The sequence below is a fragment of the Patella vulgata genome, chromosome 8 (assembly GCF_932274485.2).
Source record: "Patella vulgata chromosome 8, xgPatVulg1.2, whole genome shotgun sequence".
NCBI classification, from domain to species: domain Eukaryota; kingdom Metazoa; phylum Mollusca; class Gastropoda; family Patellidae; genus Patella; species Patella vulgata.
In genome coordinates this window covers 9936147-9951854 of record NC_065886.2, presented here as the reverse complement: position 1 = coordinate 9951854, position 15708 = coordinate 9936147, and the positions used below count along the sequence as shown (strand labels likewise).

Genomic DNA, 15708 nt, shown 5'->3' with positions numbered 1-15708 from the left:
ATCATATAACACAGACTGGCTATCGATAACAGTTAATATGACACAATCATATTATTAAACTAGACTAAAACAATGAGAAATCAACGTGGCTGAAACCCCTCAGGTAAAACGGGACACGCCCATTTCTGGAATACAAATGTCGTTATTTTATATGAATTCACATAACGTTTCTATAGTTAATTCTGGTAAAGTATGCAAGAAACCATTTTCGATATTTAAGAAACACCACATATAATAATTAACTAAGAGTTATTTTAAGTATGTTAAATCGTAAAGAACAAGGTGCATATTTTACGACATACTATCGTACCTAGGTCGCGACGAGACGAATTACGGCAGTATCCCCGGCGTGAAAGATGCTGAATGACCGTGAATGTGTGTTTTGGGTTTTTAACCTTCTTTTGTGTATAATAAATATCGAATTGGGCGCTGCAGATGGAGTGCTGGGATGCGGAGGCTTCGTCAAATCTGACGTAGATATCAATTTTTCCTTGGTTGAGGTAATTTTCTTGTTTGTTTACCCATTTCAATCGGCCGAATTTGCAGTAATCAGAATCAGTACGTACGACGAAGGATGAATAAATCGTTATTTTTAAGCTACGGACCGGTTATTTTGATATGATAATGAATAAGTATATGCTGTTCAAACTGCCTTTGATACTATGTTATCTTTTGCTTGATTTCTTTAAAACTTCAATACAGGGAATGATTCGTAGATGGTTGTTCAAAAGTTTTTGGATGAGCTGTGTCCGACCTTGAGACATCGTCGGACATGATCAACTTTGGAACCGTCATTTTTGATAAGATAAATGTATCAGAATCTTTCCATCACTAGGATTAGTTTATATTTAAAAACCAAGTTGGTACATGTACTTATATCTCCCATCTTCATTACCCCGGTTGGTGTAGAAAAGTAAGGCATTGATGAAGCTCATTTAATACTGATGGACCTGTGAATATCATTATGCAGGCCGATTTGGTTTAACACTTCTAAACTACAGAGGGTGTTTACTGTTTGGTGATCTACATGTACATGTAACACATACGCTTTCGATCACACAGTTAATTTGTGTGATTTCGATCCCAAGAGTAGGATCATCTGCCCAACCTTGTGGCTTTTCTCAGGTTTCCTCTCTCTGACTGCTAAAGACCTCAACATGCAATTGATCTATTGAAAACATTTTTTTAGCATGAATTAGTACTGAAATGACATTATTTGTAAACAAACTTCATTTTCCTCCCACTCCACTACAGGCATCTTATCTGAATTTTAAGTTTAGTAAACAAGGGTTGGACAGATTCTGAAATTGTTCTGCTAATTTGTGTACGAATATTAGTTTGGGAACAACAGTGTCTCAATGCATACAGCACTGGCTCACTAACAGGGCGATCCAGGGTGAGAAAGTTCCCAGAGGATTTTCCTGCGTGGTTTCCCCTTGTCAGTAGTGCAGGACAGAGGGGCTAGCAAGAAACTGTGCCAAGTTGCTATGATGGGATGAAAAATTGAGGTCCTGTGTACACATTGGCTCCCACGTACATGTAAAAGAACCATTAACGGTTGGTATTCAATTGCTATCGGGGCAAAATTTCCCTCGTAGCACTCTTTATTAGTGCAGAGACGTGGGACGCTAAACCCCATTTAAAAGAAATTGTTTATTTATACTGTAGTATTTTTTTGTGTATATTTTTACAGGTGAAGTTGTATACACCACATGGTAGTATAAAATATCAGACAGATTGTGCACCAAATACTGGTTATTATCTCATACCCCTCTATGATAAAGGAGATTTTATTCTCAAAGTTGAACCACCCAAAGGATGGAGTTTTGGTAGGTTTTAGGCTTGTAATAAATCATTTATATACATGTACAAGTGTACGATCACAAATTATAGTTATAATATCATTTAAAGATACATTATGGGAGATTCAGTAACAAGTTGGCAGTTCTCACTATAATAGTTAAAAACTAGATAGTGTAAAGCCAATTTGCTGAAAATTTCATTCAAATTGATCCACGATGAACCGAGAACCAAGCGACTGAAATTCCCATAAGCCTCGTTCATCATTACTAAAGTCAGTACGATAAACAGCATAGTCTCGATTATCCATTTAATCTTAAAATAAATCTCAGCAATAGACCATATCTAACAGGTCAAATGACATATTGTTGTTACCTAAGTTTACTAATTAAATCACCCCACCCCCTTTTGTCCTCAAATAGTTTTAGTTTTATATGTTTCTGTATGAACAATACAATACCTGTTAAGAATCCTAGCAGGAGAAGAACTGTGTGAGTTGAACCATATGTTAGTCCCGAAATGACCCAGTTTGTGTCAAGTGGACATTAAACAGCATTTTTCTCTCTCTTGTGTATGTTGAGCGCAGATTACCCTCCTCGGACAGATTAGCCCCGCGCATGCACGAATCTCTGTCTAATTTCCGATGAGTAATCTGCGCGCGCGAAGTGAACTTTATCCGAAATATTTAATGGATTACCGCGATGATAATCCACCTAATCTTACTCGGTATTCACCATGGATCAGTGCGTTAGTATTGGTCATTTTAATGATTACATTTTACTCAATAAGTGCAGATCAATCTGCGCGAGGGGTGAAGATTGTGCCTAACATGTATAATACTAAGAATGGTTGATACATTTTTTTTTTACAGAACCACAGAGTATAGAATTACAAGTAGATGGAACTAATGATAAATGTAGTAAAGGAGAAGATATAAACTTTCTATTTACTGGTTTCTCTGTTATAGGAAAAGTGAGTTATCTTTTCATTGATAACATTTTTTATCAAAATTAACGTTTAAATCAGTGATGCACATTGTTCTAGTTACCAGTAATGTTTTTACTGATCATGGGATCACGGTGGCAAAGTGGGTAAGATGCTGGCCAGCTGTCTAGTGGTTTGAATGGGACGAAAAACCAAGGTCCCGTGTACACATTGGCGTGTACGTAAAAGTTCCTTGACAGTTGGAATTCAATATAAGAGTAGGCCATAGTGCTGCTGTCCAGGCAAAATTTCCCTACTAGCACACGGTATGGCGTATGCCCGTCTTCATTAGCCCAGTTCGGAGCAGAACAGAAGGACGTTAAACCCCATTTTATTTTTACTGATCAATAAGAAATATAATCTTATTAGTATTGACATATATCGTTTTTAACCATTCAAAGTGTAGGCAAAATGTAAGTATTTTATTTATTTCCAGGTAATAAGTAAAGGGCAGACAATTGGACCATCAGGTGTTTCTGTTAGTTTGGCGAAATCTAATTCAGGGGAGATAATTCAGACAGTTAAAACATCTGATAATGGAGAGTAAGTAAATATGTTCGTCTGCTGTACTCAACGCAATAATCGTGATCCACTGACATTTAGATAGTAGGTCGTAGTGCATAAGGAAGTTTTATCTGAAGTATTGTTTGAGCTTTACAGATTCTGTGTTGGTTGATTTATTTGTTTTATTTTACAGATATATGTTTACTAAGGTGTTGCCAGGTGAATACAAGGTCAAGGCCTCTCATCAAACATGGAAGCTTGAAAAGGTTTGTACTATTTGAAAATTTGTCATTAAAAGTTGCTATTGTTATGTGGTATGTTTATGTACAGGATGAATTGCTGCAATGTTAACAAGGCGTAGGGTCGTCTGTCCAACCTTGTGGGTTTTCTCCGGGTTCTCGGGTTTCCTCCCACTGCTAAATACTTCTACGCGCAAGCAAATTATTGAAATAAAATTGTGTTAGTCCCGAAATTACCTGGTTTGTGTTGAGTGGACGTTAAACCACGTTTCTCTCGCTCTCTTCTTCTTTGCAATGTTAATTAGAATGTATATTTATTGTTTGTATATTTCAGCCTGAGAGCGTTGTCAAGGTTATTAATGATAATGGTAATGCTGGTAATAATCTGGTCATATCAGGATATGATGTCTCAGTAAGTTCATTCAACATTTTAATTTTGTTGGTCTTAAATTGTTCAAGTTAAGTTATCTTGGGGCCAAGAGCTCGTTCCCAAACCCTGCATTGGCCGAGAAAATCCATCCAGATTTTCCGACGCGGTTTCCCCTTGTCGGTGATGCAGGAAGGACGGCCTGACAAGGACAGCTGTCTAGTCATTCGGTTTACGAAAACCGAGGTCCCATGTATATATTGGAATGCATGTAAAAGATCCCCTGGCAGTTGGAATTCGATATAAGAGTAGGCGATAGTGCCGCTGCCCGGGCAAAATTTCCCTCATAGCACACTGTATGGCGTATGCCCGTCTTCATTAGCCCAGTGTAGGAGCAGAACAGTAGGACGTTAAACCCCATTTCATTTCATTTCGTTCCCAAACTCTGCTAATTTCGAAAAAGTCTGGTTCAAAGTATTGTGGTTCTTGTCGATTGAAAGGGGTTTTAATTATATGGAATGATTGAGAGGAGCTTTTATTTATATACATATATGTATAATTGTTTTTATAGGGAGTGGTATCGAGTGATGGAGAATATATAAAGGGGGTTAATTTCTTGCTCTTCTCATCAACAGTGAAACAACAGGTAAGCTAGTATTTTTTGATATCTTATACAGGACACACTGTAACCAAGGTATCATTTAATCTTGTGTATCTAGCACTAATTTCTTTTGTAGTCATACAATATCAAATCTTTGTTTAAAATTTCGTAAAAATCGTCTAATTTGTACTATATTTCATTCATTCACTTTTATGGGAGATAAGAAAAAGACTTGACAGTTTAAAACAAAGATAACGTAAATAGAACATACTGAAAATTGCAGTCAAATTGCTCCACTCTGAACCAAGATATTAGCTATTGAATTTTAGGCTAGCCTCGATCATCATTACTAAAGTCGGTATGATAAAAAAAACAGTCTTGATAATCCATATTTACGTTTAATTCTCCTTCATAAAATATATTCCAATCGCAGTCTAGCAGTGACATCGAGAGTATGATCTGGATAAGTTGATTAATGTCTAATTAATAATTTAGATAACATTTCAGGCCTTAAAAAAGACCTGCAATAGGCAGATTTAGCTCTTGCATAATGTATGTTTAAAGTAAAATTTCTGCATCTTATGACTGGTATTGTTTTACAGGATGTGACAGGTTGTGAGAAATCTCCACTTAAAGGTTTTACCGGAAACCAGGCATCAAAGCCTATCTGTTACGTGACATCACAACAAAATGGTAGATTTATCTTCCCTTCACTACCAACTGGCAAATATTATATAGTAAGTTCAGGCATCTCATTGATTTTATGTGTTTCTTTACCATTAGCCGGGGTGGGGGGTGGTGGATGAGTAATTAGCGCATGCTTGCTGAATGATAAGGTCTGTTATTGAGTCAACTGGCATGGTTTCGATTCCCCGGTTGTAAGTGACAAGGAGTAGGGTCACCTGTCCAACCTCGTTGGTTTTCTCTGGGTCCTCCAGTTTCCTCCCACTGCTAAAGACCCCTACGCGCAAGTGAATTATTGAAATAAAATTGAACCATATATATGTTAGTTCTGAAGTGACCTAGTTTATGTCGAATGGAGTTAAACCCCATTTCTCTCTCTATCTTTACCATTAGCCAATATCGTGATTTCCCCTGAATTTTTCTTTATGCACAAGTATTGATATTAGCCAAGTCCCTCTTTTTATATCATTGCTAAATAAAGGATTATTTTTATTAAGTGGAGATCAAACCTCTTTCCTCTTGCTCTATCAATCTCTATGTCATTAGTTCCTGTGACATTGACGAATATTTTTGTGTTTTCAGGTTCCATTTTATAAAGGTGAACATATTACATTTGATGTTTTACCTGAGAAATTAGAGTTTGAAGTTCAACATCAATCAGTTCAATTACAGGTAAGTATAGATATCTTTTAGATATCTTAACATGTTAGTCACAAGGGCAAATGTTGTATCGGCAATATTAATTCGAGCTAAAACATTGGATAATGTGGCCTTCAATTAGTGTTAAACGACAAGCAATGACCAATCAATTATCTGTAAGCATAAAACACGTGTTGGTCTTTGTTTATTACCTTGATAATTTTATAAACTCTTGGTATAAACATTCAATTGGCCGTTTTAAAGGGCAAAGATGAATTCCAACAGAGTGGTTTAAGGGCGTGAACAAACACAACCTGTCAATCAATTGGTTGGTCAATCGTAAGGCTTGGATGACAAGTGCTATTTAGTCAATGATTATATATATTCATAGTAAATTGTTTGATATAATGTAATAAAATCTTGAATGTACAGAAAGCGTTATCATATTTTAAGTTCTGCGTATTCGAGGTTACATTATAATAAAACTTCTGGTATTCGAAGGTACAATAATACTTCCGGTATCATTGAGGCAATTGAATATTCCGACATGCTGTCTAACCTGGCATATTGTATCGATCCAGTACAATGTCGGAATTGACAGAGTCCACCGTAATTGTTTTCCATAAATAGTGGGGGGTGGGGGGCGGGGGATTAAATCATTGAGTCAACTGGTGTGGTTTTGATTCCCTGGTTTTACATGACAACCTCGTGAGTTTTCTCCATGTCCTCCGGTTTCCTCCCACTGCTAAAGACCTCTACACACAAGCGAATTATTGAGATAAAATTTAACCATATGTTAGACCCAAACCTAATGTGTGTCGAGTGGACGTTAAACCCCATTTCTCTTTCTCTCTCCATAAATAGTCTTATTTGATTATTTGTTCATGAAAACACACAAATCATTTATGTCGTTTGAGATAGATGCAGAATTTATCTATGATATTGATAACAATACACTAATAGATATACTTCAAAGAGAGAGAGAGAGAGAAATGGGGTTTTATGTCCACTCAACACAAACGAGGTCATTTCTGGACTAACATATGGTTTATTTTTATTTACATAGTTCGCTTGCGCGTAGGGGTCTTTAGCAGTGGAAGGAAACCGGAGGACCCTACTCCTTGTCACATACAACCGGGGATTCGAAACCACGCCAGTCGAATCAATGACAGACTTTATGATACGGCGCGCACCGTAACCATTCAGCCATCCAACCCCCCGATATACTTCAGAGTGTGTAAATTTATTTTATTACTTTTTCAGAAACAGTTCAACGTTGCTGGATTTTCTGTCAGTGGTCGGGTTTTAGACTCGGAAAAGGTAAAAGATTCATGTTTATTGACCTTCTGTCTAGAGCTTAAATCATTGCATATACAACAATTAGTATGATTAAGATCTGATTAATGGGGACAATGTAATCTGGCTTGCATAGACTTGATTCCACTTTAAAGTTTTGTAAATAAGACTCTTAGAGTTTAAATTTGAATCTTGTGTTAAAGTCTTATAAATACGACCTTAGGTATAACACTGTAATACAGATATCATTTAATCTTGTGTATTTACCCTAGCTTTGATATTAATGAATGTAAGTTTAAATTTGTATCTATGTTGAGGGCTTATAAATAAGACCTTAGGTATAACACTGTAATACAGATATCATTTAACGTTGTGCATTTAACCTAGTTTTGATATTAATGAATGTAAGTTTAAATTTGTATCTATGTTAAGGTCTTATAAACACAACCTTAGAGTTAACACTGTAATACAGATATCATTTAACATTGTCCATTTACCCTAGTTTTGGTATTGAATGAATGTAAAAGAAAACAATGCTTAATACACAAGTTGAAATGATAACCAGGTTACAGTGTAAGTCAATCTGATTAAAACACAGATCCTATTTCGTTTACTTTTTTATAGTTCAAAATTTTGTTTTACTTGTGTTTACTACACTAGGATCTGGAAACGTTGTTTATATTACCGGCGTTCTGGTTGAAGTGAGGGATTAGTCAATGAAACGGTCGCTTACCACTAGAAACGTCAATGCTGATTGATTAATCAATGTCTGACGCTATAGGGTCAAAAAACGCTCATACGCCCCCTGACGTGACGTTTCAGTACACCTGGTCAGATCTTCATGTAGTGTTGGCCATCAGAAGTATAGATCTGTATTTTAATCAGATTGAGTGTAAGTTGTTATTTTATATGTTTATTCACAGTTATTGAATCTAATTTCAGGGATCAGGAGTAGCAAAGGCTAAGATTTTACTCAATGGTAATGAACAGACAATGACGAGTCAGGATGGAACCTATCATCTAGAGAACATGAAAACAGGAACCTATAAACTATCTGTACAATCCTCATCAATCTACTTTGATGATATCACCCTTAAGATAACCCCTAGTACACCACAATTACCAAATATAGTAGCTTCAAGGTAAATACAGACATTTCTTATAGTAAACCCTCCATAATAACCTAATATAGACATTTCTTATAGTAAACCCTCCATAATAACCTAATATAGACAGTTCTTATATACTATTCAAAAAAAGTAGGGGATATTTGATTTTGGGGGCATAATACTAAAATATGCAAATGACTACGAAAAAAGTCACTATAGAACCTAACAGAAGAAACATTTCCAGTTACATGTGACGCCCAAACGCACCAATAGCTACTGCATGGAATGCAGGTGATGCTTGGGATCATCATGGGGGTCCAACCCAAGATTTGCACGACTCTGACTTTGAATGTTACAGTCATTGTGGCATTGAATTCCAGGGTGGAAACATCAGTTTAATTGTTTTAGTGACCAGAAAACAAATTTTGATATGCGTCGGCTTCCCCAAAATGAAAGGTTACGTGCCCTTGGCATGCTACAGATCGGCACAACACAGGCGGTTGTGGCGCGGACGATGAATGTTTCTCAGTCTGTCATAAGCAGGCTATGGTCCAGATACCGTGATACACAATCTGTACAGGACAGACCACGCTCAGGTCGACCAAGGGCGACAACTCAAGCCCAGGATCGATTTATCCGTACCTTGGCCTTGAGAAATCGTGTCATCACAGCAAATCAGATCAGCGCTCGTCTTCAAACAGACCCTGGTGTGAGAGTGAGTGGCCAGACGATTCGGAATCGACTGCATAGGGGTCACCTTCGCGCCGGACGTCCTCGCGTGATCCCTTGTTTGAGAGATCATCACATTCAGGCAAGAGGTCGTTGGTGTAGAGATCGTCAACACTGGGATAATCGACGCTGGAGCAATGTGATGTTTTCAGATGAGTCAAGGTTCACTGTTGATTTTTTGGACAGACGTAGGAGGGTGTGGCGTCGTCGAAACGAGCGCTTCCAAGACGTTAACGTCATCAGACATGATCGATTTGGGGGTGGTTCTGTTATGGTGTGGGGAGGCATCACTGTTGCTGGAAGAACGGCTTTACATGTTGTTGCAGGGCGTGTTACAGGCCAGTACTACCGGGACAACATCTTGGCAGTCCATGTTGTGCCGTTCGCACGACGTCATGGCCGCCGTTTCATCTTCCAGGATGACAACGCAAGATGTCACAGGGCCAGGATCGTTACAGGTTACCTCCAACAACAGAACATCACCACATTACCTTGGCCAGCACTGAGTCCCGACCTCTCCCCCATCGAGCATGTCTGGGACATGCTTGGACAGAGGTTACGTCAACGTCAACAACGTCCTGCCAATGTCCAAGAACTTGCTGCTGCGTTGCAACAGGAATGGGACAATCTGGACCAAAATGACCTTAGACGTCTCATTAGGAGTATGCCACGTCGGATCAATGCTTGTTTGGCAAACAGAGGAGGGTTTACCCGTTACTGACTTGGTTGTGATGCTGTGGTAACTTTGCTGTTTGACCCCGGGTATCATTTTACCCTTATAATGGTCAGTCTGTGCCTTACTTAGTCTAACGATCATTTGGAATAAATCGATGAATGTGAACTTCATTTCATTTTGTCATTTGTTTCTTCGTCAGTTTCATTAGGTGACTTTAATAACACTTAAAAATCAAATATCCCCTACTTTTTTTGAATAGTATAGTAAATCCTCCACAATTACCTAATATAGACAGCTCTTATAGTAAACCCTCCATAATAACCTAATATAGACATTTCTTATAGTAAACCTTCCATAATAACCTAATATAGACATTTCTTATAGTAAATCCTCCATAATAACCTAATATAGACATTTCTTATAGTTAATCCTCCACAATTACCTAATATAGACATTTCTTATAGTTAATCCTCCACAATTACCTAATATAGACAGCTCTTATAGTAAACCCTCCATAATAACCTAATATAGACAGTTCTTATAGTAAACCCTCCACAATTACCTAATATAGACATTTCTTATAATAAACCCTTCACAATTACCTAAATTTGCCTCATAGCACACTGTATGGTGTATACCTGTCTTAATTAGCCCAGTATAGGAGCAGTAGGATGACAATCAATCATCCCTTCTTCCTGACTGTAAGTGAATGTATCGTCAGGCCTGGAAATAACGGTCTTAGATGTACCTGACAAAATGTCAGGCACTTATGAAACAGTACCTGAAATTTTCAACTGATAATTTCTGACATGTATTAATATCAATTAAAAAGACAAATCAATGTCGGACAAAATGACGGGTGCTAGAGGTTTTGTGTCTGACAAAATCTTAATTTGTGCCTGACATTGTCTGTGACAGGTGCCTTATTTCCAGGCTTGCTTCTGTTCCTTCTCAGATACCGACAATCAAGTATTCCCTCCATCTCTGTAAGTAAATGCAGAATGAATGAAATGTTTCAATACCTAATTTGTTTTGTTGTGTTTCAGCTTCAGTCTATGCGGTCAAGTTATTATTGATAGGCTACCCGAAGCTTTATCGTCTGTTCCTTCTCAGAGACGAATCATCTACCATCCGGACGGCAAGAAATCAGAAGCTGTTTCTCTATCACCAGAAGCAGACGGTAAATTCTGTACAAAAGTTAAACCAGGAAAATATATTATTGGGGTAAGTTTCACTACAAATTTGGTATCCTGTCGTTCAACGAATTTGAACAATTTGCCAAAAAGTGTTTGAAACTAAACATTAAACACAGAAACTCCCACTGAAACAACTTAACTACACAATACCCGAGTTTTAGTGGGAGACGTGGGGCTCACAGACCATGAGCTCCTGCTTTCGATCCCCATTGTGGCTGAGACAATTCCGTGAGATTCTCCAGCCTGCTTTCCCCTAGTCAGTGCTGCAAGTTCAAGTGGGTTACAGAAAACGAAGTCACAAATTCTGTAAGATTTTCTAGCCTGCTTTCCCTTTCCCTTGTCAATGGTGCAAGTCAAAGGGTCTGGAAAGAAATATCGTCTAGTCATTCTGATGAAAGCCCCTTAAAGATCAGGATTAAAAATATCAGTTATTCATTTATCTTGTTGTTTTTCTTGGTAAATGTTGACCTGGTTATGAAATGGTATCGTAGTACCTGAATCGCAAAACGTATCGTATTGTGACTGCAGTGACCATACCAAGCACTACCAGACAGGCAGAAATTCCCTCATGTACAAAATACAAAAGTAGGCTGTTAAACTCCCATTTCATTTTTGTTCAGTTTTGAAATTCTTGTTATTACCTTCAAAAGCCATTGGTGTGGAAGGTGAAATTTCAAAAACATCTTGTGATTTGGAAATGCCAGAATAGAATTGGGAACAAGGATATCTTTTAGACACTTTGCCTCTCCGGCCTATTAGAGCCACAAACTTATAACTTATAGGCTGTGGTATTCGAGTGGTCAGAGCACTGGACACAGGATTCACATCATGACGTGGGCCAAGTAGAACATTGGGATTTTTCAAGCACAGTTCACACTTACTAGGGTGAGCAACTTCGTGGAAGACAAGGGAATTGTGCCTTGTCTTTCTTTTACTTGCACATCAATGTTACACTTGACCTCCATTTTTCTGTCCCAACAGAAAAACTAGGTACAGTTTCCAATGTTCAGCCTCAGAGGGTTCAAACCTGACATATTCTAGTTGATAAACTGTAAAATATACTTATGGAAGAACAATTACTGATTTATTTAGGCGACGTTTCGAAGAGTATTCTCTCAACGTTTTCAAGCAAGTACAGTAACAAATGTGTAGGGCAATCATATAAAGACTCTATAAGAACATTCTATTTGAGATGTTGGTGCTCTTTTAACACAGCCGCCTGTATTTATTTAGAGTTGTAAATATCAGAACACTGCCTCCATCATAAAGATATGTATTTGTTTTGTTTTTATTAGATTCATCTGAGTGAACAGGAAGTTAAAGCAGGACTGCATCTATCTCCAGCAGAACAAGTTGTCACGGTTACCAATAAACCAATCAAAGATATCCGATTTTCACAATTCCGTGCCAAGGTTTCAGGAACAGTTGTATGTATGGGTAAGAGCGATTTCTTATATACTCCCTGGCAATCTGTACATTCTGAACATTGAGCTGCTCGAGGGGAGATTAGTGGGGTCAATATCGGCATTCAGATATTATATAGAGGGAAATATATGGAAGACCAAATGGGACAATATTCATGATTCTTGTTTCTACATTCCAGTTTGAACATTTTAGACTCGAACGCAACATTCTAAACTAATGATTCTTGTTTCTACATTCTTATGTCAACATTTCATGCACAAAATCAACATTTTAAACAAAAAAATTGACTTTATGTTTCATTTTCGGCGTTTTATCAGTAACTTTTATATATCATTAAATATTAAAATTAAAAAAATAATTTCTTAATTTTACATGACAAAGAAATCAGTTCATTGGTTTCTGAAAGTATCTAAAAAAAGTTATGGAATTTGAACCCTTATGAAAATATTTTCTACGTTTCAAAAAGTCTTGAAGTTAAAATCTTGAAATGAAAATGTCCAGAAAAATATAATGAATTATCAACATTATTACACCAGAGGGCGTTAGCGTATGTGTACAACTTTGATACAAACTATAGATTTATCATCCATTTTTGCCACATTCGCAACACGCGTAGGTCTAATTTGCAAACACTATCCTATAGTTATAGTTAATATGAAAAAATAAACAAATAACAGTGAATAGATTCCATTTAAAACACAGCATTATCATCCATTTTTGCCATATTCGAAACACGTGTAGGTCTAATTTGTAATTGTAAACATATGAAAAAGTAAACAAAGAACAGCGAATATGTAAGAAAGGCCTTTGTCCTAATTTTTCTAGCTGTTTAAATTATAGAAGTTATTTGTATTGTTATTATATCTCGAGCTTAATTTCTGTTTCATGCAACTAATTACTGTAAACACAACAGGGGTCCACTTCCACTCGTGGAAAAGTCTACTTTTGATTTCTAATCTATAGTCTGTATCAAGGTTGTACACATACGCTAACGCCCTCTGGTGTAATAATGTTGATAATTCATTATATTTTTCTGGACATTTTCATTTCAAGATTTTAACTTCAAGACTTTTTGAAATATTTTCACAAGAGTTCAAATTCCAGATTTTTTTTAGATACTTACAGAAACCAATGAATTGATTTCTTTGTCGTGTAAAATTAAGAAATTATTTTTTTAATTTTAATATTTAATGATATATAAAAGTTACCGATAAAACGCCGAAAATGAAACATAAAGTCAATTTTTTGTTTAAAATGTTGATTTTGTGCATGAAATGTTGACATAAGAATGTAGAAACAAGAATCATTAGTTTAGAATGTTGCGTTCGTGTCTAAAATGTTCAAACTGGAATGTAGAAACAAGAATCATGAATATTGTCCCATTTGGTCTTCCATAGAAATAGGGTTTAAACTTTCCTCACCTTATATAGATATTATATCATAGAGAAATGTGGTAATATAGATATACTTTGACCTATATTATTATATTATAGAGAAATGTGGTAATATTGATATACTTTGACCTATATATTATATTATAGAGAAATGTAATATTGATATACTTTGACCTATATATTATTATATTATAGAGAAATGTGGTAATATTGATATACTATGACCTATATATTATATTATAGAGAAATGTGGTAATATTGATGTATCATTAGATGTTGTTGGTAGAACGGACAGTAAACAAGTTGTACAGGTAAGAGGATATATACAATTGAGTCTGTCAATCGAATCGTGATTCTCCATGGAATAAGCATGCCAAGTTTCATGTTGATTGTAATTGGTGGAACCTAAGCCTTTGTACAATACAAAAGGATTAAAGAAAAGTTCTAACAACTTATAAATATCTTCTCCTTATAAAATATTAATTGATGAGAATATTTCAAATGATAGATTTATTTTTTTAACATATAATTAAGAAATCAAAACGGAAACATCAACAGTACATAATCAATCTCCTGAGCTTTCTTCTACCCTGTGGAAGTTGGCCTTTTCCTTTACATGTACGCAACTAAATACGATAAAGGTATTAATTATATACTGATTATATTTTTAATATATTATATTATAGGTAAAGGATAGTGGTAAAGGATATACATTTTCATTGGATAATGTGATGCCAGGAAAATATAAAGGTTTGTCCTTTCTCTATGATAAATAAACGTAGTTTAGATAAGTCTGGTCACATATTTTCCATTAAGGCCAAACCCATTTCATTTTTTGTTATTTGGGTTCTTGATAAGTAAATATCCACTTCGGTCTTGCGAGAGCTGTTTCGTTTAAAAAATTTTTAAAACTTAAAGTTTTTAAACATGCAACAAAGTACTTTTTGTTTTCAAATGAACCTGTCTTCATTAGCCAATTCGGAACAGACCAGTAGGATGTTAAACCTCATTTCATTTCATTTTTAAATTAATATGAAGAACAATTTTAACTGGTGTTTCCGATCTAACAGAAGTTCTTGTGGCCTAATTTGAACATTTTCTAATTGGGGAAAATGACAGTAAACCCTGTCTAATCTGACCGCAATTAAAGGTCAGTTTAGACAGGTTTTATTTATAGTATAAAATGATCCCATTTACTGTATATTATATTTCTGATATAGTTCATTTTGAGATGAGTATCTTTTTAAGTGTCATTTCTCTTTTTTAGTAACGATTTTACAAGACACTTGGTGCTGGAAGGAAAAGTCTACAGAGTTTGATGTAGTAGACTCGGACGTCACAGGTTTAACTTTCACTCAAACTGGTTATATATTGAAGTGTAGCGTATCTCATCCCATTGATATAGTAAGTTTCTACCCAATTGAGGGGGTCACGATGGCCAAGTGGGTACGATGCTAGCTCGCTAGGCTGGAGGCCGAGTGTTCGATCCCTGCATTGGCCGAGAAAGTTCATCCAGATTTTCCGGCATGGTTACCCCTTGTCAGTGATGCAGGACGGAGAGCCTGACAAGAACAGCTGTCGAGTCGTTTGGATCGGACGAAAATCGAGGTCCTGTGTACACATTTGCGTGCACGTAAAAGATCACTTGACAGTTGGAATTCGATATAAGTGTAGGCTGTAGTGCCGCTGTGCTTGCCAAATTTTCCTCATAGCACACTGTATGGCGTATGCCCATCTTCATTAGTCCAGTTCGGAGCAGAATAGATGGACGTTAAATCCCATTTCATTTTTCATTTCTGCCCAATTGATAGTCTGCTAAGCTTTAAACTGTTTAATCATGGACCCGTTTGATTTCTCTTTTAGAATTCATTGATATGATTTCTCTTTTAGAATTTATGTGATTTCTATTTTAGAATTTATTTATATTTATTTGATTTCACTTTTAGAATTTATGTGATTTCTATTTTAGAATTTATTCATATTTATGTGATTTCTATTTTAGAATTTATTTATATTTATTTGATTTCACTTTTAGAATTTTGCTCATGAAAAGAAGAAAGGATCA

At 36.2% G+C, this 15708-nt stretch overlaps 1 protein-coding gene across 1 annotated transcript; it reads left to right on the top strand.

Moving 5' to 3' along the window:
- The first annotated feature begins 327 nt into the window (after positions 1–327).
- On the top strand, positions 328–13771 carry LOC126830575 (BOS complex subunit NOMO1). The gene is made up of 14 exons (XM_056102814.1): positions 328–500; positions 1694–1829; positions 2672–2772; positions 3221–3327; positions 3482–3554; positions 3862–3939; positions 4466–4540; positions 5098–5232; positions 5762–5851; positions 7082–7138; positions 8057–8256; positions 10675–10852; positions 12120–12261; positions 13743–13771. Exons 1-14 carry the CDS (start codon positions 357–359, stop codon positions 13769–13771), a joined length of 1545 nt encoding a protein of 514 aa, XP_055958789.1. The 5' UTR covers positions 328–356.
- The last annotated feature ends 1937 nt before the right edge of the window (positions 13772–15708 follow it).

What these genes read in the sequence shown, in the direction of transcription:
- LOC126830575 (XM_056102814.1), top strand. Translation starts at nt 357, where the DNA reads ATGCTGAATGACCGTGAATGTGTGTTTTGGGTTTTTAACCTTCTTTTG. An exon ending in ACCCAAAGGATGGAGTTTTG is followed by an intron (nt 1,830 to 2,671) that starts GTAGGTTTTAGG and finishes TTTTTTTTACAG; the next exon opens with AACCACAGAGTATAGAATTA. An exon ending in TATCAGGATATGATGTCTCA is followed by an intron (nt 3,940 to 4,465) that starts GTAAGTTCATTC and finishes TTGTTTTTATAG; the next exon opens with GGAGTGGTATCGAGTGATGG.